The 26239-nt window shown below is 42.2% G+C and overlaps 1 protein-coding gene across 1 annotated transcript; it reads left to right on the top strand.

The window, feature by feature from the left end:
* Positions 1-10020: 10020 nt before the first annotated feature.
* On the top strand, positions 10021-21766 carry LOC131171108 (uncharacterized). The gene is made up of 2 exons (XM_058130562.1): positions 10021-10572; positions 21746-21766. Exons 1-2 carry the CDS (start codon positions 10021-10023, stop codon positions 21764-21766), a joined length of 573 nt encoding a protein of 190 aa, XP_057986545.1.
* The last annotated feature ends 4473 nt before the right edge of the window (positions 21767-26239 follow it).

The raw sequence follows: 26239 nt of genomic DNA on the forward strand, positions 1-26239 counted from the left end.
ACATAAGTGGTGTTTCCAATTACACTAATAGAGTAAATACAGAAGTCCTCTTTACACAAGTGATGATTCCAGTCCTAACTCACTCATCACCTTAATTAGTGGGTGGTGAAGGCATGTAACCATTTCTCTCCTTGGCCTTTTTGCTTTTAACTATTTGTCTCTAGTAGGTAATTTAGCATTTTAAAATTTCATTTTATTTTTAGGTTTAATTTTAACTATGTTCTAAGTCCAATTTAGTCAGTAATTACCAATTATATTGAGTTGTTAGTATAGTTTTTGAGCATTTTAAAATTTCTTTTTTTTTTTTTAATTTTATCTACTAAATTTAGTAGTTGGTAATTACTAACTAAAATAATAGTCGGTATATTTTTTGAACATTTCAAAATTTTATTTTTTATTTTTTTTGTTTAATGTTACCTACTAAATTTAACATAGTCCGTAATTACCAACTATATCTAGTAGTCGGTATACATTTTGACATTTTAAATTTTCATTTTTTATTTTTTTAATTTACTACTAAATTTAATTTAGTCGGTAATTACTAACTATAAAGAGTAATTTGTATATTATTTAGCATTTTAAAATTACATTTTTATTTTTTTTTAATTTTACCTACCAAATCAAAGTTAGTGAGTAATTACCAAATATATGAAGTAGTTGGTATAATTTTTGAGCATTTTAAAATTTCATTTTTTATTTTTTGTTTAATTTTACCTACTAAATTCCTTTTAGTCGGTAATTATATGTTTTGCATTTTAAAATTTCACTTGCATTTTTATTTAATTTTTTTAATTTTACCTACTAAAATTAGTTTAATCAATAATTATCAATCTTAATATTTGATTGAAGAACCTAAAGGAGAAAATCAAATGGTAGATAATCAAGAAATTAAATTTAATTAATTTAGATCTAGAAATAGATTAAGGATTAAGAAGGTTTTATAGATTGATTAAAGTTTTTAATTGGTTTTAGTTGATCTAAATATCGTGAAAGTATGATTTGATTAACTAAGATACTCTTTGTTTCACTTGAAAGAAATTTTAAAGGATTTTAGAATTGATCTCCTCTAAACCCACAAATTTCATGAATCAAGCTGGTTAGTGAAAATTCCAAATTAATTTGACTATGACCCCTAACTCCGAAATAGTCTTTTTATCCATTGTTACTTGAATTTTAATTTTAAGTGCTTTAATTAATCTTGTTTTATCAATTTTCTTTAACAATATCTTGTTGACTTAATGTTAGTCATTTATTAAATTAACTAGTTGTTTAAATTGAGTTTTGCATTTCATACCTTAAATTTTAAATTTCTTTTATTTGTTTGATTAAAATATAATTTTAACATTGTTTGTTTTACATTAAAAATTCAATTGAAAACACAACTCTTTATGTGAACGATATCTTTTTTAATATTACTTAAACGACCTGTGTACTTGCGGCCAGTCTACATCAACTTTCTTTTTTTTTTTTTTTAAATAACATAATGGTGAAGACCCTTAGCATATCAGTGGATAAAAATATTAAGATGTTAAAAATATTAATTAATTTGACTAATTATTATTAGGAATGGACTTAGTAACTATATTAATTAAAAGATTAAGTAGAAATTAAGCAAGGTATATGTACTACAGAAGCACATATGATGCTGTTACCTTTTCAGTAGCCTTGTGCCGTGCTGACGGAGGCTAGTGAACAGATTCAAATCTCCACAAAGAAATCTTCTTATAATTAATATGGTGGAAAAACTACAAATTAAGAAGTAAGCAAGTTGGACAGCTTCTTGCGTGTAAATTTATAGGGTACCCTACATCGTCTAACATGTGATGGTGTCGACACCATATTTCGGCCAATCCCCAGAATCAATAAACTTCGAAACCGATCCCCAACACTAAGTCTCCCTTTGCCAGACAATTACATTTCCGATCTCTCCTTGCCAGTTAACCACATTTCCGATCTCTCTTTACCAAGAATTGAATCAATGCTAAGTCCTCATATCAGTTAAAGCCTTACCGGTCTCTCAAATCACTCACCGATCTCTCAAGCCAATTGTCAAATATCCTGACCAGTCAACTACATTCCCGATCTCTCTTGTCAAATAAAATTGAACCAACACTAGATCTTTATGTCACCGGTTTTATTGCTGACCTCCCTTTTAAAAGGTTAGGAATAATCAAGTTAAGGTTCCACCCCAGTTTAATGATGATCTCGATCTTAAATGTTCAAGTCAAATTTCCAATTTTAATCAAGTCCCGTTTAGCGTTAGTTCCCTGCCGATCTCATGCTCATTATGTTTTCTGACCTCTTACACTTAGATTAATAATCACTCTTAGTTATTTCAATATACTCAGACAATCAAGTGTTTAAATAATTTAGACATTTTCGATCACATTCATTCACTGGACAAAAGAAGACTTCATTTCATATTAAAGTTTGTACAAGTCATTCGGCTGGAGGATCACCCCCAGCCTGATCTACATTTTGCTCGCCTTCTCTCTCACCCTCGGTCTCCTCCTCACTATCCTCACCCTCACCCTCGGGAGCCAGGTCTGCCATCCAGGAGAAGTCCTCTTCCGGGTAACATTTCTTGAGTTCGGCCAAGAGATCCTTGTGAGCATTCACATAAGCACCGGCCACTCCTGTCACCATCTCTTCTTCTTTTGCCTTGAGCTCCTCAGTAAGGTGAGCGATATGAGCAGCTTCATCGGTCCGAAGTGCTTGAACTTCCTCCAGAACACGGGTTTGCTCGGCCAGAACACGAGACTATTTGGCCAGCTTGTCTTCATAGAACTTCATCCGCCCCTCAATTTGAGATATGTAATCCTGAGCGGATGAGAGTTGGGATCGGAGGGAAGCCACTTCTTGACTCTTCTTCTCGACCTCCTTACCCAAGCGGTGAGCCTTTTCCCGGACTATGTGCTGATTCACCAAGCACTCTACGTTCAGACTCATGGATCGGGTCAGGATGTCGTCAAGTTTGTCCGGAGACAGCCTGTCCCGATCCTTCCGAAGGCAGATGGAAGACCCCAAGACTTTGGCGAAACCTGGGTTCTCCTGAACAGTCCGGTTCTTCTCCAGGGAAGCGACCAGCACTTGAGCGCCACGAGAAAGGGGCCTCACAGAAGGTTGAGAAGGACCCCTTTCTGCGCTTGGATCAACTGGAGGAGGTGGAGGCGGCTCTTCTCGGCGAGGAGGAGATCGGACAGCTTCTACGATCGGCGGTCCCGAAGGTTGAGGCGGGCCTTCTTGTATTTCCCCGGGCTCATGCCTGGTGTTCGCATTTCTCACCGCTTCATCTCCTGCACCTTCCGGGAGATCTCCTCTTCGCCTGGTTCTCCTTGGAGGCTTCGTCTCTTGCCATACCTGTACAAAGAAGAGGTCAGTGAGATCGCTAAGGTCCAAAGATTTGAGATATAGAAAATACCGATACCGAGGTCAGAGAGCTGAAGCCCGCGATCTTGGCCGGTGACCAGCTGTATAGTCCAATGGTGCAGCTCGGCCGTCACTGCATCTAAATAAGAAAACTTCTCTCGGCCCGCCTGATCCTTCAGCTCCATCACTATTAATCCTTCTTCTCTATTCAGGGTGATACGCTTCGGGAGTAAGGGGCCCTGGTGCCGCCAGCTGCGAGGAAAACCCTCAAAGTCATTCGGTATTTTTCTCCTCAGGATAAAGAAGCGTTCTTCCAATTCTTCAGGAGGAAGGCAGTCGGTAAAAGCCCACAATGGGGTTTCGCACTGAAGAACCAATACTGCCTTTTCAAGTAGTCACCGATGTAGTTCAAATAATACCTTAGTCAGAGGTTTGATCCCTTTGGCTCGCAAAGGCCCCAAGGCTACCAGATCCGCCAGAATTCGTGAACTCGCTATGCACACTTGGTGATATTTTAAGACTTCCTTAAAGAAGTAGTCAAGAGGGAACCACAGCCCGGCTTTTAATTGTTCCTCGTACACCATGGTCATATCGTCCTCCTCAAAGAAGTGATCGGCATGAAGATCGCCGTGACACCGGATGAGCTCGTACAAATCAGGCTCGATGTTGTACTCCTGGCTGAACGACTGCAGATCGGTTTCTTGAAGGACCGATGGCAGTTCGTCCATGGGAAGATTCTCTCTCCCTGAAGAAGGCGCATGCCTTGATGATGCCACTTGCCCCCAAGCTGGAACGGAGACCCTAGGAGGTTCAGGTCGCGCGCTTGGCCCGACCACCTCTACTTCATCGGACGACCACGAGAACTGAATGGAAGGAGGGCTCATCGCTCTCTGACCTTCGGCGCCGCTCATTTTCAAAGGAAATAAAGAATTTAAACTAAAAGAAGGATCAAAACCCTTACCGGAGCTTGATCGGAGTCGGAAGAACTTGAGAAAACGTGAGAATTTTGGAGTTGTTCGTGAGAGACTGAAAATGGCATAAGAGAGCAACTGGCTAACCCCACCCCTATTTATACTCGTCCGAGCATTTAATGCTCACGATGTTCCAGGCAATGCATCGGTTAGCGAGACTCGCCAGCTGTTCTGACACGTCTCTCGAATATTCCAAAATTCCATAACGAGATCGGCTAACTAGAGATCGACATATTAAGATAAATATTTCGAATTGCGGATCAGTTAAGGGTTGTTCAGTTAGGAACCAGATCGGATAAACACATCAGAGATCGGAAAATAATCAATGCAATAATAATAAGATGATAATTGACAAAATAAAATTTTTTATTTCCAAAAGATCGGATTACAGCATTTGGGCGATCTCTAGGGATCGGATTACATTAAAGGTCTGACTACATCATTTGGGCGATCTCTAGAGATCGGATTACATTGAAAGATTACATCATTTGGGCGATCTCTAGAGACCGGTGGAACATCCTATCTAAAAGGCCAATGTCAAAGCCTAGTCTCGTGGCTGAGTCAAAAGATGTGTTTGACCAGGAGACCGGCTATTAACATCGGATAGATGTACAGCTCTGATGGGGTGACTATGACTCCCATGAAGATGAGAGACGTCGTCATCGATGTTACCGCCAAACCGAAAGCCATTGCCGAACACCAGGCGGAGAGGAGCCAGATGAACGCCAAGGGGCAGTCACAGGTGTTGAGAGGAATATTAGTAGTCTTCTCGCCCGAAATCAGTTCACCGTTTGTATCGGTCGAACGATTCGAGGTCAATAAGATCGAGGTCCTCGATCCAGATCGGTAAGTTAGTCCGGTTCTCTCAAGGTCATTAAGTGCAGTTATCATAATTTCCCATTCACCGGGATCATAAATTTTCAGTCGAAGAATAAGGAAGTCCATCGGAAAGGGATCAAAAGCCACAATCATGGCCGGAACTACTGCCGGAGCAGCTAGAACAGGAAAGTAAGAAGGAAGAGAGGAAAATCGAATGAGGAAAGTCTCTTCTGTCAGGGGTATATATAGGGGAAAATCGGGCATTTATTTCTAAGCAGAAAACGAAGCGGACGCTTCGAGAATCGAGGGAAATTAATGCTTTAACCGGACCGGGCCTGATTAAGGGAAGAATCGGAATGATGGAGATCAGAAAAGGGGAGATCGGTATGAAAGATCGGAAAAGGAGCATGTTAAGAAGATCAGAAAGGAGGAGAGATCGGAAGGCAAAGAGAATAAGACAAATCCCAATAACCGTCGTCAGAATCAGAGCCGAGGTAGTTAAAGCGCAGCATTTAAATCTCTATCGCACGCCTAAGAATCGCCCACAAATGCTGACAGGTGCCAGAGTATGTCATGACAGTCCTGTACATCCCAATCTCCACCGTTGATCTCACTTGCGAGGACGAGCCCAGAGCCTTTGGATCAAAGAAGAAGACGACAATACCGGAACCTTTTATACCTAGCCATCTGATCGCCCCATACAAGATAAGTTGTGACCGTTGGATTCTAAGAGGGAACGGCCAAATATTCTGAGGGAGATCTCTGCCGTCCGTTCTGATTCTCTTTAATTCCTGAGCCTTAGATCATGTCCTTTGAAATCCTGACCCTCCATCTCCCTCAAAATAGATCTTGACCCTTCAGATGGAGCACCCGATTCTTATAAATACCTGCATGAAAACTGTTCAAAAGGGGGGGCGAAAAAAAAATACAAAAAGGCAGTGACTATAGTGGAAGAACTCTGAAACTTAATTCAGTTCGTTACTCTGCTATTTTTTGAGCTTTCATAAGAAAAACTTTTGAAACCAGTTTTCTGAAGTGTTTTCTTGCAAAGTGATTCTTGAATACTGAAACTCTTCATTTTCAGTTCGTTTATTATCCTGTGGCACTCTCACTTTCTGTCTTTGTTATCTTTTAAGTCCATTCCTGTTGTCCAAGCTCAACTCCAATCAAACTCGGTTATTTTGACCCGACTGCATTTTAGCAAAGAATCCTTCATTTCAAGGCGAACCTTAGTCCTCCAAATTATCAACTCAAATCCTATTACATTCTGTGATTCCGTAGTTAGTTTAGTAGATTCGGCTCCCTACAGGTGAGTGCTTATATTGCTACTTTATCAAATGCTCTTCTTTATTTATGTATTTTATTCATTCTTTTTATGTTTGTAATTTCCACCAAGTTTATACTGTATTTTAAACACGAAGACGGTCATTCTCGAGTTTACTTCTTTGTTAATCAGTCCATTCTTTGGTTAATCTTTATTACTTCTTAATACAGGAGTTCTGGTCCCGAATAGCGTAGAAGTAACTAAACAAAATGTAGGTAATTGTGTTTTAAGCGTTTCTTTGAAATAATAGAAGGCCTGGATAACAAGTCAGGAAAATAGTAAAGTATTAGGTCAACATAGAAAATGATTGGGAAAATGTCACAAAGCGAAATAAAACTAAATATTAGCTAAATGAATAGAACATATCGGATAGGCGACCACTCAGGAGGCCGATAAAATTCGGTTCAGTATCCCCTGTCTAGTCACGAGGTATCAAGGAGTTAAAAGAAGTCTTATTCCGATCCCTGGCACTCGTGAATATTAGATCCCTTGGTCTTAAGCTCTCATAATGTGTAGCTGCAATCAAACTTCAATCGGTCGGAAAAGTCCTTATCCGACCCCATCAAAATATGAGAGATCGGAGGAGAGTTCTTATCCGATTCTCACCTAAAATTTTAACAAATAATTTAAAAGGAGGTCAGAGGAGAGTTCTTATCCGATCCTCAAGCTAAAAAAGTTAATAAATAGTAAAGAGATCGGAGGAGAGTTCTTATCCGACTCTCACCTAAAATTTTAACAAATCATTTAAAAGAGGTCGGAGGAGAGTTCTTATCCGATCCTCAAGCTAAAAAATTAATAAATATTAAAGAGATCGGAGGAGAGTTCTTATCCGATTCTCAGCTAAAATTTTAACAAATAATTTAAAAGAGGTTGGAGGAGAGTTCTTATCCGATCCTCAAGCTAAAAAATTTAATAAATATTAAATAGATCGGATGAGAGTTCTTATCCGATTCTCACCTAAAATTTTAACAAATAATTTAAAAGAGGTCGGAGGAGAGTTCGTATCCGATTCTCAATCCAAATTATAACAAATATTTAAGAAGTGATCGGAGGAGAGTTCTTATCCGATTCTCAAGTTGAATTCTAATAAAATAGCCCTTTCAAACAAAATTAACATACAACAGTAACTCACTAAGGTTGTCTCATTTACTTATGTATCTGGGTAATCCGAATTTAGTGAAAAATCAAATATTCCTTTTGTCAAAAGGATTAACATTCCCATTCAAGCCCTCCTAACTAATTTATAAAGAACGCGAAGTTAAATCTACTTACCCTTATTAAGGGACGAGGTGGGATGCCTTACACCTTCCCCACCCGTTTACGAACCCCGAACCTAGAATCTCTGTTTTGAAGTGGTTTCATTTCAATTTATCTTCACGAATGGTTTTCTTTAGTTTCCCTCAAAATTAAAGTGGTGACTCCTCACTCTTTCCCACTTCGGTGAGTGATCGTCCAGGCGACCGCAAAACACCTTGCGACAGCTTGGCGACTCCACTGGGGACGTTAGTTTCGAACAACTTAACCCCGGTCCAGAGGTCCAAAAGTAGATTTAATTTTTCGATCAAATCATAGTTAGGTGGGCTCAGTTGGCAATATTTTATATGTTAATTATTGTTATTCCTGCTAACCGTTTTATTTGTCTTGTTTGTTTTATTTCTCGCAACGCTCTTTGTTTAAAAAAAAAAAAAAAGAAAAAAGAGAAAATTCCCCCATACTGGGAAGAGGTAAAGGTGTCCCTTCACACACTGAACACTCACATGAAGTCCTCACACACTTCAGCCCTATACCCGGGCTTTCTTACCCTTTTAGGAAAATAGGAGGGGGTCATGTAGCGGTACCCGTGGGTTTTACCCCGTTAGTATCCGTGAAGGCTTCTGCTCAGATTGAAACTCGTTCTATTTACTGTGATACCCGTGGAATTTTCCCGACAGTATCATGGGGATAGAATGAGGCTCTACTGTTTACAGTAGGGGCAATTTGGGAACCTGTGGCTTTTAGAAAATTAGACCTTGAGCTAAACTATCACGATAGCAGGAAGCCGTAGTAAGCTACCTTGTAAGATAGAACTATCCAATTAGGTAGCACCCATCCGGTATCAGGAGTCTCCCTATTCTAGGACAAAAGGGGCACGCTTACTCTTACCCTATTTTGCCTCAGTTTTCTTTTGTTCGTTTTTGTGAGGGTAATCTTGAATTCTACTGAAACACCTACACATTTTCCTACTTTGATAAATGTGTATGTGTCACCCTGTCAACAGTATAATTCAAAATTACCCAAATTTATCCTGCTAACGAGTTTTTCCCGCAGGCATCATCAAACCAAAAGTCTGTAAAAGGATAAACATCATTTTTAACATGGCATCCTCGAGTCAGTCGGCAGAGAAGGTTCAAAATGCTAAACCATGGTCCAGATCAGTTCATAGCTCAGTACCCCCACAGAATAATGTCACCAAAGCACATGCTAGCTCATTGCCTTCGTTGGACCTGAGCAGAGTTGAGGTCAGGATGAACAATCTCGAGGGTCTGTCTAATGGTTGGAGGTCATTTCCTGATCAGGTCAAGGCACGATTTGAGGGAAAGTATGGGAAGATTGCAACCTTGATGCGAGTTAAAGTTCAGGCCTCGGCATTAAAGGCCATGTTGGCGGTATGGAATCCTAAGTATGGGGTTTTCTCTTTCAATGATGTCGATACTGTTCCCACCATGGAAGAATACCAGGCGTTACTAGAGATTCCTTACTCGACACAGAATCGGATCTACCTACACCTTGAGCATAGGCAGACCTGGAAACGATTAACACATTTGTTGGGTATTCCTCCGGAAGAAGCAAAGTCAAAAGAAACTGTCAAAGGGAACACGCATGGATGGTATTGGACCTACCTCGAGAAGTGGCTGGATCAATACATCCAAGAGGAACAGTGGGACCAAGCTTCATTGATGCTCGCTTTGGCAATCTACGGCTTGATCTTGTTCCCGTGACCTTCCGAATCATAACTCGCGTGTTGTAGAAATATTCTGGGCAGTAGAAAAACAGAAGGTCAATCCAATACCTGCAATTCTTGCCGAGACTTTCTTAACCCTTACTTACTGCAGACAACAAGGCAAGGGGTCCATTAAGTGTTGTTCTCAATTGTTGCACCTCTGGATTATCAGTCATATGTGTCCTGTGGAGACAAAGGGATTGACTTGGTACCTTGACCAGCCTCTCATCGAGAAGATGACCCGGTTAGTAATCAGTCCGAAGAATGAACAGCAGTGGCGGGAGCAGATTCTGAGCTTCAACAGCCACGATTATTGCTGGAGGAAGTTGTGGACGTCAGGTCAACCCATTTTGGTCAACACAGGGGATGATCAATCAGTATCCTTGATCGGAGTGACTGGATACACAAGCTACACTCCCGCATTAGTAATGAGACAGTTCGGCTCAACGCAGTTCAGAATCAACATGGAGGAATACCACCGAGGACAGTTCTACCACGAGCTCAAGGATGAGGAAGGACTGAAAATGGCTCGCAAATCCTGGGAAAACATCACTATGATGGAAAGGTCGCCTAAAGGCCCAACTGCCACGAGCGATTATCTCAAATGGCGGGCTGACAGGGATCAAGAATACCTAACCGCAGATCCGACAAAATTTGAGGATATCAACCCACGCCAAGACGTCCCTTCGGAAGAAGCTAGTGCTCGCTTGACTGACTCACTACAGAAGGCAAACACCGAAAACTCACAACTGCAAAAACAGATAGAACAGTTGGAGGGCCAACAGCATACCCTTAAGAGAAAATTAAGGAGGCTCAAGGAAGAGGCTAGGACCAAGAAGTTGGGGTTTGAAGAACAAGAGACACAGTGGGAGAAAGAAAGAAGTTCCCTCCAAGCTGTCATAAAAGAAGTAGAAGTACGGAATAGCGAGCTTCAGGAGAAGATGAAATATCAGGATATACTCATAGAGGAGCATAAACAAGAAAACAAAAAGAAGAGGCTTGAACTGAAGGAACAGGCACAGCTCATCAACGACGTTCTGAAGGAATGTGCCAAAGAAAGAAAGGAAAAAGAAAGGCAAGCTGCTCTTTATCGAGAGCTGAAAGAGAACGTTGATCAGCTGGAAAAAATGATAGCGCAAGGGAAACAAGAACTCCTACCTGAATCCGAATATGCTCTGAAAGTGTTCGACCCCGCCAGACAGGAAGAAAGGTTATATGAGTATCTCAGAAAGTGTAATCTCATTATAAAGAACCTCCCTGAGCCTAGGCCAATGTAAAGAATGCCATGTATGAACTAATCAATTAATGGAATGACTTTGGGCCACTGTTTAGCAAAATTGTGAATGAATAGTATGACTCCCGTAGGGACTCCCTCGCTAGAGTTATGCGAAAAATTGAAAGCGCCATATGGACAAGTACCATAGAGGCGTGTTCAGTCCAGTCATTTACCGCCAGACTATCGAATGATGCCATGATAAAAGTGATGCAATTATCCTTCTGCAGATTTCATTTCTGGCTCTCAGATGCCACCGTATCCTTTGTCCACGTCAGGACCCTATTTAATTTTGATCAAGATTCGCTAAAAATTTCTTTTTTTGCTCCCTACAGAAAATCAACATTGCTTCAAACAAGGCAAGTCTGACCAAGCACACGGTTCAACCCAAGCGAGTGTACTTAACAAGATCCCGAACAAAGAAGATAATGGAAGACCAGGAACAAGTACAGAATCTACAAGGGCAAGTCTCCGAGCTGAAAGATCAGGTCTCAGAACTTATGAGACTAATGAGGGAGATGTCCCAGAATAAACCTGCTTCAGAACCAAACTTGCCATTACCTCCTCCACCACCTATAACAAATGATCCGCACCAAGTTTCAACTTCTTTTACCTTTCAGTCACCTATTTCGCACCCGACAATCACTGTCAATCCGGCTACCATGAATAATGACCTACCTTACTCTCATTACCCAGCTGTTTCAAACATTGACCCATACCCTTTAATCCTAATCCCTCCAGTACACTCCGCCCCTCATCTCCCAACTGGGGGAGTATTTCATGCAGTGGGAGGAGAGAATAAGACAAGAGAAAATGAGAAACTATCTGCTCTAGAAGAGAGATTGAGAGCGATCGAAGGACTGAATATGTATGGTTCAGTTGATGTGGCATCGCTTAGACTCGTGCCTGATGTAGTGGTGCCGCCTAAGTTTAAAGTCCCGGATTTCGACAAGTACACCGGGAACTCAGACCCCCGCATTCACCTGGCAACTTACATTGCCAAAATGTCTGCCGTGACAGAAGATGATAGACTTCTCGTCCATTTCTTTCACGAAAGCCTCTCCGGAGCAGCCCTGAGATGGTGCATTCAGTTGGATAGGAGCAAACTGTGCTCCTGGAAGGATTTAGCTGACGCCTTCTTAAAGCAGTACAAATTCAACTATGATGTGGCCCCCACGAGGAGGGACCTCCCGAACCTAGTGCAGAGAGACAGGGAAAGCTTCAAGGAGTATGCCCAAAGATGGAGAGAAAAGGCGGCAGAAGTATATCCTCCGGTGACCGACAATGAACTATGCTCTCTGTTCATCGAGACATTGAAGGCTCCTTATTTCAATTTGATGATTGGGAACACTTCCAACAGCTTCTCTGACATAATCCAAGCTGGTGAGAGAATAGAGGCTAACTTAAGGTTGGGACGGCTACAGGAGTTGACTGAGAATCCTGTGAAGAAAATTGCCAATTTCGATAAAAAGAGAGAGGGTGAGGTGCATTCCATCACCCGGCAGAACAATTATTCCCCACTTCCCCAGAATAACTATCGGCCATACCCTTCCCCTCATGGCCAAACGGTTGTAAACATCCCACCTCCTTTCCCAAATTATCCACACCCGCGCCCACAATACCCACCACCAGCAAACTATCAGCCCAGACCGCCTCCTCCACCTAACCAACCCAGACCACCTCAAAATAACCCGAGACCACCAAGAAATCCCGATCCACCCCTTCCCCTACCACTCAGCAAAATATACTGATATCTCGTCGGTATAAACCAGATAGTACCAGTTCCCCTCAACCTAGTCCAGCCACCATACCCCAGGTGGTATGATGCCACTGCCCGTTGTGAGTATCATGGAGGGGCACAAGGGCATTCAACTGACAACTGCAGGGCATTTAGGGGGAGAGTGCACGCTTTAATCCGGAACGGGTGGCTGAAAATTGAGGGAAATGGTTCCCTCCCCAATGTTACCTCAAACCCGTTGCCCAATCATAATGCAGGCAATGGAGTAAATATGATAGAATCAGATGGAGAGAGGTCGACACCGGAGGTAGGCGAGTTGATTCCTCACTTTAAGGAAATTTTTGCTGTGGCGATGAGGGAAGGCTACCTTTGCCCTCAGGTAACAGGATCAGAAAAGGGTACGGGATGTCCTTACCATGGAGGGGCAGCTGATCATGAGCTGCGGGACTGTGAGGGATTCAAGCAAGAGGTTCAGAACTTGTTATCCCTCAAAGTTCTGAGATGCCAGACAAGGTCGAAGACGGAAGGGGGAGTGAACACAACTAGATTCAGCCAAAATGCTTCTACCTCCAAACCCAGAATCACCTTCTCACCCCCAGTAGCCTCACCGCCAGTAACGGTTATCCGAACTCTGCCTCAGCTCCCCGTTACAAATACTCATGCTGTCCCTTGGAACTATAATTTCCAAGTTTTCACACAAGGAGCGTCAAGCAGTACATCAGCTCCTAATCTTGCTTCACCCTCAGCACATCCAAAACTGTGTTTCACTCCTCATGAACACTTTAAAATGACTTATGCTAGACCTATCACCAGTACTACTCCCCAAGTTAATCTTCAGCCCGTCGCTGCCACAAAATCCTCCTCGCTTGAGTAAGAAGTCGAGTTCATAACTCGAAGTGGGAGGTGTTACGGGAACGAAGAGAAAGAAAAGAGGAAAGGGAAAGTAAAAATGGGAGAGTCACTAAAGAATACAGAAGAAGAGGATGAGAAGACGGAGGGAGTAGAACATGCTGAGCCTAAAGAAGAGGAGGAACTGTTGCTCCAAATAATGAAGCAGAGTGAGTACGATGTGGTGGAGCAGTTGAGAAAGACACCTGCCCGAATTTCACTGTTATCGCTGATCCTGAGCTCAGAAGTGCACCGACAAGCCTTGCAGAGAATCCTGGATCAGGCCTTTGTAAACCCCGACATCACACCGGGGCAGTTTGAGAAGATAGTGGGACAAATCCAGGCATCCAGTTTTGTTACTTTCTCGGAAGACGAGATAGATCCTGCAGGCTTAGCACACACTAAAGCTCTGTATGTGACAGTGAAATGTAAAGGTTGTATAGTAGCCAAGGTCCTTATTGATAACGGATCAGCCCTCAATGTACTGCCTAGTGCTACCTTGGCTAGGTTGCTAGTTGACCGATCAGATATACGTCAAAGTGCTATGGTGGTAAGAGCCTTTGACGGTACAAGAAGAGAAGTGTTGGGAGACATTGACTTGCCACTTCAAATTGGCGCATGCACCTTCAATGTCACATTTCAGGTGATGAACATTGAACCGGCCTACACTATGTTGCTAGGGAGGCCTTGGATCCATTCAGCGAATGCCGTTCCTTCGACTTTGCATCAGAAAATAAAGTACATCATGGACGGCAAAATCATCACGGTGAGAAGGGAAGAAGCCATATTAGTCACCAAGCCACAATCACTTCCTTACGTGGAAGCTACTGAGGAGTCATTGGAAAGTTCTTTCCAGGCCCTAATTACAAGAAACCGGAAATGAGGGGGCTATGGCTATGGTGGCCAAAGTGATGTCGACGAATGGGTATCAAGAGGGCAAAGGCTTGGGCACCGCATTGCAAGGAATCGTTGAACCTATATCGGCTATCCAGAAAGTAGGCTATTGTGGTTTGGGTTATGAGGAAGATTCCCTTATGGATGGGCGATTCTGGATGAGGAAAATGCTCCGGGATCAAAGGTTTGACCAGAAAATGGGAAAAAGGAAGGTAGTCCCGAGAATCACGGAGATCTTCACTAAACCGGTCATTGAAAATCCGGCAAAGGTTGAAGAATCACCTGATGAACCATCCATCGAGGTCATCTACCTGGATTCCTTGTATGAGGCTCTGGTCTCGCCAATAGCTGAGGGGCAAGAACTAGACAACTGGACAGCAGAGGACATCCCTGTACTCAATTTCGAGTAAAGTACCTTTGGTTATCTACACTTGATCATTTTGTCCATGGTGGCAAGTGTAATACTGTAAATGGACCCTTTTTCTTATGGCATAAATATTAATGAATTAATAGCGCATTCTAAATCCAATTCTCTCTTTCTTTCCTTTTGAATTCCATCCTTATAATATGTTCTATTTTCATTCATTCAGGACCATTCATCAATTAACACCTAATAATCCAATAGACTCAGAAATTCCTCCGGTTAATTTTGAAATCCCCATAACTGCCATTACTTCAAGTGATTCTGAGGAAAATCTCACAGAAGAAAGCAATGAAAGGGATGAACCTTCCCTCGTGCCTCGTGGAGACAAAACACGCACCATAAACTTAGGCACTGAAGAAGTAAAAAGGGAACCTAATGTGGTAGAGAGTGAAGAATTGGGAGATATGATCAGTTTGCTTAGAGAATTCCTGGACGTATTTTCCTGGAGCTATGATGATATGGTTGGTTTGGACCCCCAGATAGTGGCGCACAAAATTCCCTTATTCCGGGGATAATCCCGGTGAAGCAGAAATTAAGAAGAATGAATCCTGACACACTGCTCAAAGTTAGGGATGAGGTCAAGAAACAGTATGACGCTGGGTTCCTGGAAGTAGTCAAATATCCCCAATGGGTAGCTAACGTTGTCCCGGTAATGAAGAAGGACGGGAGAGTCAGGGTATGCGTTGACTACAGGGATCTTAATAAAGCGAGCTTGAAAGACGATTTCCCTCTCCCTCACATTGATGTGTTAGTTGACAATGCTGCGGGATTGGGCAGGTGTTCGTGTATTGATGGGGCATCAGGGTACAATCAGATCCCAATGGACGAGGAAGACAAGGATAAAACCGCTTTCATCACTCAATGGGGGGTATTTTGTTATCGGGTCATGCCTTTCGGGTTAAAGAATGATGGTGCTACCTACCAGCGTGCAATGGTCACATTATTCCACGATATGATGCATAAAGAAGTGGAGGTGTACGTGGACGATATGATCATCAAATCCCGGGGAGAAGAAAGCCATGTGCGGGTGCTGAGGAAAGTATTTGAGAGACTCAGGAAATATCATCTGAAACTGAACCCTGCCAAATGCATATTCGGAGCTAGATCTGGGAAATTGTTGGGATTCATAGTGAGCGAGAAGGGAATAGAAGTTGATCCGGACAAAGTCCGAGCCATTCAAGAGATGCCATCCCCAAAAACAGAAAGGGAGGTGCGCAGTTTCTTGGGGAAGTTGAACTACATATCAAGATTTATTTCTAACCTCACTGCCAAGGCTGAGCCTATTTTCAGATTACTCCGGAAGAACAATTCCACCCAATGGGATTCAGTTTGCCAAGAGGCCTTTGACAAAATTAAGCAGTACCTATCAAACCCATCAGTATTGGTTCCTCCGGTCGCGGGAAGGCCTCTGATTCTGTATATGGTAGTCCAATAAAGCTCAATGGGATGTGTTTTGGGGCAACATGATGATACTGGCCGAAAGGAAAGAGCCATTTATTATCTGAGCAAGAAGTTCAACGATTGTGAGTCAAGGTACTCTTTCCTAGAGAAAACTTGCTGCGCACTAGCCTGGACAGCAAATCACCTCAAGCACTACATGTTGAATCACAAGACATGGCTCATCTCCACGATGGATCCTATCAAGTATGTATTCGAAAGCCCATTCGTGCCAGGAAGGATAGCTAAATGGCAGGTGATACTCTCCCAATATGACATCGTTTATATGACCCGGAAAGCAGTGAAAGGTAGCGTGATCGCCGATCTCCTAGCAGAAAATCCTATCCAGGATTATGAAGCTCTGGATTTTGGGTTCCCTGATGAACAAATTAACGAAGTGAACTGCGGAGAAGAAGAGCCAGCGGATATATGGGAAATGTATTTCGACGGAGTTGTTAATTTGTCCGGTAATGGAATCGGAGCTGTACTGGTATCCCCGGATGGGAAACACTTCCCGATAGCTATCAAGTTGAGGTTTGATTGTACCAACAATGTCGCAGAATATGAAGCTTGTGTGATGGGTTTACAAGCCGCCATTGAGATGAAAGTCAGGAAGTTGGAGTTATATGGAGATTCAGCCCTGATCATTTATCAAGTCAAAGGAGAATGGCAAACTAAAGATCCGAAGCTAATCCCATATCAGAAGTACTTATTGGAGCTGATTAAGAAATTTGAAGAAATCTCTTTCACTCACCTCAGTCGAGATAAGAACCAATTTACAGACGCCTTAGCCACCCTGGCTGTTATGGCTCAAATGGAGGAAGGGCAGATGACTCAGATATTAAGGATTAAAGCAAGGAGTGAGCCAGCATACTGCTTCATGATTGAGGAAAAACCCGACGGTAAACCTTGGTACTATGACATCATGGTCTACATCATAACCGGAGAATTTCCCTCGGGGGCAAGCAGAAACGAAAGAAGAATGATCCGAAGATTAGCATTGGGATACTTCCCCAGTGGAGAAGTTCTATACAAGAGGAGCTCCAATGGTGAATTGTTGAGATGTGTGGGTGCAAAAGAGGCGAAGAGAATCCTTTTCGAGACTCATCAAGGAAATTGTGCAACCCATGCCAACGGGCATATGATGGCTAAGCAAATCATGCGACGTGGGTATTTTTGGACTACAATGGAAAAGGATTGCATCGAGTATTTCCGAAAGTGCCATAAGTGTCAGATTTATGCGGATCTGATAAATGTGCCACCTCACAAGTTGTTCAACCTCGTCTCACCATGGCCTTTCGCAATGTGGGGCATCGATGTTATTGGTCCCATCAACCCTAAGGCATCCAATGGGCACAGATTTATCCTAGTAGCCATCGACTATTTCTCCAAATGGGTTGAAGCCACATCATACGCCCATATTATACAGAACACATTTCTTAAATTCCTCAGAAACAATATCATCTGCCGGCATGGCCTCCCCAATGAAATCGTCACTGATAATGCCAAAAATTTGAATGGTCCAAAGATTCAAAAATTATGTGATCAATATAAAATCCGACATCTCAATTCCTCCCCATACCGTCCCCAGATGAATGGAGCGGTGGAAGCTGCAAACAAAAATCTCAAGAGGATAATCCAAAAAATGACGGTCACATATAGGGATTGGCATGATATGCTTCCGTACTCTTCACGCATACCGGACTTCTGTAAGAACCTCAACCGGGGTAACTCCATACTCACTGGTTTACGGGATGGAAGCTATACTACCTATTGAAGTTGAAATTCCTTCCTTAAGGATTATGAAGGAATCGGGGATTGATGAGTCAGAATGGATCCAGTCGAGGTTGGATCAGTTAAACTTGCTGGACGAGAAAAGGCTAGCAGCAGCATGTCATGGGCAGTTATACCAGAGGAGAATGGCTAGGGCATTTGACAAAAGCGTTCGCCCACGCGAATTCCAACCCGGGGACCTAGTTCTGAAGAAAGTGTTGCCAAATCAAAACGATCCCTGGGGCAAATGGTCACCAACCTACGAGGGACCCTATGTGGTTAAAAAGGCATTTTCTGGAGGAGCCTTGGTCTTGACCCACATGGATGGTGAGGAATTCCGAAGACCTGTGAATGCTGACACCGTCAAGAGATATTATGCCTAAAAAAAAAGGGTAGGGTAGGAATGAAAACCCGAAAAGGCACTCCTAGCAAAATGTGTGAAAGAAGGCAAAAACCCCGAAGGAGCGCTTTCTGAAAAATGAGTGAAGGACGAAAACCCGAAAGGGCGTCCTGAAAAAGTGAAAAAAAAAAAGAAAAAAGAGAGGGCTAGGGATGAAAACCCGAAAGGGCATCCCAAGAACCAAAAGGGAGAAATAAGGAATGGGGCATGAAACCGAGGATGGAGAGAAACCGTCACGGCATGAGGCTTCAGAGAACTTGAAATAATGGCAGTTAAGAGACTTCAAAGCCAACCATAAGGAATATGTGAGATCTACCCTTGTACTCTTTTTTTTCTTTGAAACTCTATCTTTGTTTTTCTTAAAACCGTAATAAAAATTATACTTTATTCCCTCTGCTTTTTTTTTCCCTTATACTCACTCTTTAACATTATCTTTCTGCAATCTCGTTATTTAATGCGCTATTAATCAGTTAAAATTTTTGCCATAAGATTAGGATTTAACAATTGATAACCTCACGTACTTTACTATGAGATTTGCAGGGAATGACTTAAAAAAAAAAAAAAAAAAAAAACTAGAGGTGAAAACCCGAAAGGGCGCTTCTGGTCAAATGGACGAAAGGAAAGTGAAAACCCGCAAGGGCGCTTTCCGTAAAATAAAAAGAAAGTCGGGAACAGAAATGGGGCAATGGGGTTATAGGTCAAGTCTTGCAACTCGTCCTCCATCAATCCTCGGCTTTCGGGATCCTGTTAAGTACACTTCGTCTGGAAAAACTCCTTGTGCCAAGATTAGACTTGCTTTGTAAGTTGATTTTAATTTTCAGTATTTAAATTTCCTGTTATCAACCTCTGGTTCCTTGATCTAAGTTGATTTTAATTTCCCGCAATTTAAATTTCCTGCTATCAACCTCTGGTTCCTTGATCTAAGTGGATTTTAATTTTCAGTATTTAAATTTCCTGTTATCAACCTCTGGTTCCTTGATCTAAGTTGATTTTAATTTTCAGTATTTAAATTTCCTGTTATCAACCTCTGGTTCCTTGATCTAAGTTGATTTTCCGCGATTTAAATTTCCTGTTATCAACCTCTGGTTCCTTGATCTAAGTTGATTTTAATTTCCTGCAATTTAAATTTCCTTTTATCAACCTCTGGTTCATTGATCTAAGTTGATTTTAATTTCCCGCAATTTAAATTTCCTGTTATCAACCTCTGGTTCCTTGATCTAAGTTGATTTTAATTTCTTGTAATTTAAATTTCCTATTATCAACCTCTGGTTCCTTGATCTAAGTTGATTTTAATTTCCTGCAATTTAAATTTCCTGTTATCAATCTCTGGTTCCTTGATCTAAGTTGATTTTAATTTCCCGCAATTTAAATTTTCTGTTATCAACTTCTGGTTCCTTGATCTAAGTTGATTTTAATTTCCTGCAATTTAAATTTCCTGTTATCAACCTCTGGTTCCTTGATCTAAGTTGATTTTAATTTCTTGCAATTTAAATTTCCTGTTATCAACCTCTGGTTCCTTGGTCCAAGTTAATTTTAATATTTTAACTCCTGTTACCAATCTCTAGGTCACTAACTTAGGTATGCTTTAGTTCCCTAACTTCGAATACCTAATTGTCCAAAATATGGGTCTGAATCTTTACATAATTCCAATACGGGAAAATTTTTCCCTTTAATAGAAATTATGTAAAGAGGGGCAGCTGTCGACACCATATTTCGGCCAATCCCCAGAATCAATAAACTTCGAAACCGATCCCCAACACTAAGTCTCCCTTTGCCAGCCAATTACATTTCCGATCTCTCCTTGCCAGTTAACCACATTTCTGATCTCTCTTCACCAAGAATTGAATCAATGCTAAGTCCTTATATCAGTTAAAGCCTTACCGGTCTCTCAAATCACTCACCGATCTCTCAAGCCAATTGTCAAATATCCTGACCAGTCAACTACATTCCCGATCTCTCTTATCAAACAAATTTGAACCAACACTAGATCTTTATAATCACCGGTTTTATTGCCGACCTCCCTTTTAAAAGGTTAGGAATAATCAAGTTAAGGTTCCACCCCGGTTTAATGATGATCTCGATCTTAAATGTTCAAGCCAAATTTCCAATTTTAATCAAGTCCCGTTTAGCGTTAGTTCCCTGCCGATCTCATGCTCATTATGTTTTCCGACCTCTTACACTTAGATTAATAATCACTCTTAGTTATTTCAATATACTGCATAATCAAGTGTTTAAATAATTTAGACATTTCCGATCACATTCATTCACTGGACAAAAGAAGACTTCATTTCATATTAAAGTTTGTACAAGTCATTCGGCTGGAGGATCACCCCTAGCCTGATCTACATTTTGCTCGCCTTCTCTCTCACCCTCGGCCTCCTCCTCACTATCCTCACCCTCACCCTCGGGAGCCAGGTTTGCCATCCAGGAGAAGTCCTTTTCCGGGTAACGTTTCTTGAGTTCGGCCAAGAGATCCTTGTGAGCATTCACATAAGCACCAGCCACTCCTGTCACCATCTCTTCTTCTTTCGCCTTGAGCTCCTTAGTAAGGTGAGCGATATGAGCAGCTTCATCGGTCCGAAGTGCTTGAACTTCCTCCAGAACACGGGTTCGCTCGGCCAGAACACGAGACTGTTCGGCCAGCTTGTCTTCATAGAACTTCATCCGCCCCTCAATTTGAGATATGTAATCCTGAGCGAATGAGAGTTGGGATCGGAGGGAAGCCACTTCCTGACTCTTCTTCTTGACCTCCTTACCCAGGCGGTGAGCCTTTTCCCGGACTATGTGTTGATTCACCAAGCACTCTACGTTCAGACTCATGGATCGGGTCAGGATGTCGTCAAGGTTATCCGGAGACAGCCTGTCCCGATCCTCCCGAAGGCAGATGGAAGACCCTAAGACTTTGGCGAAACTGGTTCTCCGAATCTTTCCCGAACGATCTGTTCTTCTCCAGTGGAAGCGACCAAAGACTTGAGCGCCACGAGAAAGGGGCCTCACAGAAGGTTGAGAAGGACCCCTTCGCGCTTGGAGCAACCGAGGAGGTGGAGGCGCTCTTCTGGCGAGGAGGAGATCGGACAGCTTCTACGATCGGCGATCCCGAAGGTTGAGGCGGCCTTCTTGTATTTCCCTGCTCATGCCTCGGTGTCCGTGATTTCTCACTCACTTCATCTCCTGCACTTCCGGGAGATCTCCTCTTCGCTCGGTTCTCCTTGGAGGCTTCGTCTCTTGCCATACCTGCACAAAGAAGAGGTCAGTGAGATCGCTAAGGTCCAAAGATCTGAGATATAGAAAATACCGATGCCGAGGTAAGAGAGCTGAAGCCCGCGATCTTGGCCGGTGACCAGCTGTATAGTCCAATGGTGTAGCTCGGCCGTCACTGCATCTAAACAAGAAAACTTCTCTCGGCCCGCCTGATCCTTCAGCTCCATCACTATTAATCCTTCTTCTCTATTCAGGGTAATACGCTTCGGGAGTAAGGGGCCCTGGTGCCTCTAGCTGCGAGGAAAACCCTCAAAGTCGTTTGGTATTTTGCTCCTCAAGATAAAGAAGCGGTTCTTCCAATTCTTCAGGGAGGAAGACAGGTCGATAAAAAGCCCACAATGGGGTTTCGCCTGGAAGAACCAATACTCGTCGTCTTTTCGGCGAGTCAGCCGATGTAGTTCGGCAAATACCTTAGCTGTAGTTCTGATCCCTTTGGCTCGGCAAAGGCCCCTGAAGGCTACCAGGATCCGCCAGGAATTCGGGTGGACTTGGGCTATGCACACTTAGTGATATTTTAAGACTTCCTTAAAGAAGTCGTCAAGGGGGAACCGCAGCCCGGCTTTTAATTGTTCCTCGTACACCATGGTCATATCGTCCTCCTCAAAGAAGTGATCGGCATGAAGATCGCCGTGACACCGGATGAGCTCGTACAAATCAGGCTCGATGTTGTACTCCTGGCTGAACGACTGCAGATCGGTTTCTTGAAGGACCGATGGCAGCTCGTCCATGGGAAGATTCTCTCTCCCTGAAGAAGGCGCATGCCTTGATGATGCCGCTTGCCCCCGAGCTGGAACGGAGACCCTAGGAGGTTCAGCTCGCGCGCTTGGCCCGACCACCTCTACTTCATCGGACGACCACGAGAACTGAATGGAAGGAGGGCTCGTCGCTCTCTAACCTTCGGCGCCGCTCATTTTCAAAGGAAATAAAGAATTTAAACTAAAAGAATGATCAAAACCCTTACCGGAGTTTGATCGGAGTCGGAAGAACTTGAGAAAACGAGAGAATTTTGGAGTTGTTCGGGAGAGACTGAAAATGGCATAAGAGAGCAACTGGCTAACCCCACCCCTATTTATACTCGTCCGAGCATTTAATGCTCACGATGTTCCAGGCAATGCATCGGTTAGCGGGACTCGCCAGCTGTTCTGACACGTCTCTCGAATATTTCAAAATTTGATAACGAGATCGGCTAACTAGAGATCGACATATTAAGATAAATATTTCGAATTGCGGATCAGTTAAGGGTTGTTCAGTTAGGAACCAGATCAGATAAACACATCAGAGATCGGAAAATAATCAATGCAATAATAATAAGATGATAATTGACAAAATAAAATTTTTTATTTCCAAAAGATCGGATTACATCATTTGGGCGATCTCTAGGGATCGGATTACATTAAAGGTCTGACTACATCATTTGGGCGATCTCTAGAGATCGGATTACATTGAAAGATTACATCATTTGGGCGATCTCTAGAGACCGGTGGAACATCCTATCTAAAAGGCCTATGTCAAAGCCTAGTCTCGTGGCTGAGTCAAAAGATGTGTTTGACCAGGAGACCGGCTGTTGACATCGGATAGATGTACAGCTCAGATGGGGTGACTATGACTCCCATGAAGATGAGAGACGTCGTCATCGATGTTACCGCTCGAAACCGAGCCGCTGTCGGAACACCCAGTGCGGAGAGGAGCCAGATGAACGCCAAGGGGCAGTCACCGGTGTTGAGGGGAATATTAGCAGTCTTCTCGCCCGAAATCAGTTCGCCGTTTGTATCGGTCGAACGATTCGAGGTCAATAAGATCGAGGTCCTCGATCCAGATCGGTAAGTTAGTCCGGTTCTCTCACGGTCATTAAGTGCAGTTATCATAATTTCCCGTTCACCGGGATCATAAATTTTCAGTCGGGGAATAAGGAAGTCCATCGGAAAGGGATCAAAAGCCACAATCATGGCTTAACTATCACGAGCAAATGAACAGAAAGTAAGAAGGAAGAGAGGAAAATCGAATGAGGAAAGTCTCTTCATCAAGGGTATATATAGGGAAAATCGCATTTATTTCTAGCGTAAAACGGCTGACGCCGAATCGATGGAAATTAATGCTTTGACCGGACCGGGCCTGATTAAGAGAAGGATCGGAATGATGGAGATCGGAAGAGGGGAGACCGGTATGAAAGATCGGAAAAGGAGCGTGTTAAGAAGATCAGAAAGGAGGAGAGATCGGAAGGCAAAGAGAATAAGACAAATCCCAATAACCGTCGTCAGAATCAGAGCCGAGGTAGTTAAAGCGTTGCAGACGAAATCTCTACCGCACGCCTAAGAATCGCCCACAAATGCTGACAGGTGCCAGAGTATGTCATGACAGTCCTGTACATCCCAATCTCCACCGTTGATCTCACTTGCAAGGACGAGCCCAGAGCCTTTGGATCAAAGAAGAAGACGACAAGACCGGCGCCTTTTATTCCTAGCCATCGGATCGCCCCAAACAAGAGAATTTGTGACCGTTAGATTAGAAGAGGAAAAGGACAAATATTCTGAAGGAGATCTCGGCCGTCCGATCTGATTCTCTTTAATTCCTGAGCCTCAGATCATGTCCTTTGAAATCCTGACCCTCCATCTCCCTCAAAATAGATCTTGACCCTTCAGATGGAGCACCCGATTCCTATAAATACCTGCATGAAAACTGTTCAAAAGGGGGGACAAAAAAAAAATACAAAAAGGCAGTGACTATAGTGGAAGAACTCTGAAACTTAATTCAGTTCGTTACTCTGCTATTTTTTGAGCTTTCATAAGAAAAACTTTTGAAACCAGTTTTCTGAAGTGTTTTCTTGCAAAGGGATTCTTGAATACTGAAACTCTTCATTTTCAGTTCGTTCATTATCCTGTGGCACTCTCACTTTCTGTCTTTGTTATCTTTTATTTCCACTCCTGTTGTCCAAGCTCAACTCCATTCAAACTCGGTTATTTTGACCCGACTGCATTTTAGCAAAGAATCCTTCATTTCAAGGCGAACCTTAGTCCTCCAGCTATCAACCTGCAGTCCTATTACATTCTGTGATTCTGTAGTTAGTTTAGTAGATTCGGCTCCCTACAGGTGAGTGCTTATATTGCTACTTTATCAAATGCTCTTCTTTATTTACGTATTTTATTCATTCTTTTTATGTTTGTAATTTCCACCAAGTTTATACTGTATTTTAAGCACGAAGACGGTCATTCTCGAGTTTACTTCTTTGTTAATCAGTCCATTCTTTGGTTAATCTTTATTACTTCTTAATACAGGAGTTCTGGTCCCGAATAGCGTAGAAGTAACTAAACAAAATGTAGGTAACTGTGTTTTAAGTGTTTCTTTGAAATAATAGAAGGTCTGGATAACAAGTCAGGAAAATAGTAAAGTATTAGGTCAACATAGAAAATGATTGGGAAAATGTCACAAAGCGAAATAAAACTAAATATTAGCTAAATGAATAGAACAGATCGGATAGGCGACCACTCAGGAGGTCGGTAAAATTCGGTTCAGTATCCCCTGTCTAGTCACGAGGTATCAAGGAGTTAAAAGAAGTCTTATTCCGATCCCTGGCACTCGTGAATATTAGAACCCTTGGTCTTAAGCTCTCATAATGTGTAGCTGCAATCAAACTTCAATCGGTCGGAAAAGTCCTTATCCGACCCCCATCAAAATATGAGAGATCGGAGGAGAGTTCTTATCCGATTCTCACCTAAAATTTTAACAAATAATTTAAAAGGAGGTCGGAGGAGAGTTCTTATCCGATCCTCAAGCTAAAAAAGTTAATAAATATTAAAGAGATCGAAGGAGAGTTCTTATCCGACTCTCACCTAAAATTTTAACAAATCATTTAAGAGAGGTCGGAGAAGAGTTCTTATCCGATCCTCAAGCTAAAAAATTAATAAATATTAAAGAGATCGGAGGAGAGTTCTTATCCGATTCTCACCTAAAATTTTAACAAATAATTTAAAAGAGGTCGGAGGAGAGTTCTTATCCGATCCTCAAGCTAAAAAATTAATAAATATTAAAGAGATCGGAGGAGAGTTCTTATCCGATTCTCACCTAAAATTTTAACAAATAATTTAAAAGAGGTCGGAGGAGAGTTCGTATCCGATTCTCAATCCAAATTATAACAAATATTTAAGAAGTGATCGGAGGAGAGTTCTTATCCGATTCTCAAATTGAATTCTAATAAAATAGCCCTTTCAAACAAAATTAACATACAACAGTAACTCACTAAGGTTGTCTCATTTACTTATGTATCTGGGTAATCCGAATTTAGTGAAAAATCAAATATTCCTTTTGTCAAAAGGATTAACATTCCCATTCAAGCCCTCCTAACTAATTTATAAAGAATGCGAAGTTAAATCTACTTAACCTTATTAAGGGACAAGGTGGGATGCCTAACACCTTCCCCACCCGTTTACGAACCCCGAACCTAGAATCTCTGTTTAGAAGTGGTTTCATTTCAATTTATCTTCACGAATAGTTTTCTTTAGTTTCCCTCAAAATTAAAGTGGCGACTCCTCACTCTTTCCCACTTCGGTGAGTGATCGTCTAGGCGACCGCAAAACATCTTGCGACAGATGGCATCTGCACTTTGCTTTGTTCAATTTAAAAAGTTGAAGCATATTATATCAAAACAGTTGGTGCTTTAATTTTACGCAATATATTCTTTCGCACAATCAATT

This window comes from Hevea brasiliensis, chromosome 12 (assembly GCF_030052815.1).
Source record: "Hevea brasiliensis isolate MT/VB/25A 57/8 chromosome 12, ASM3005281v1, whole genome shotgun sequence".
Lineage (NCBI taxonomy): Eukaryota > Viridiplantae > Streptophyta > Magnoliopsida > Malpighiales > Euphorbiaceae > Hevea > Hevea brasiliensis.

Excerpts from the sequence above, each read along its gene's own strand:
- LOC131171108 (XM_058130562.1), top strand. The coding sequence starts at position 10,021 with ATGGAAAGGTCGCCTAAAGGCCCAACTGCCACGAGCGATTATCTCAAA. Across the intron at positions 10,573-21,745 it reads ATCGAGAGCTGAAAGAGAAC|GGTAATACGCTTCGGGAGTA; the intron begins GTTGATCAGCTG and ends TTCTCTATTCAG.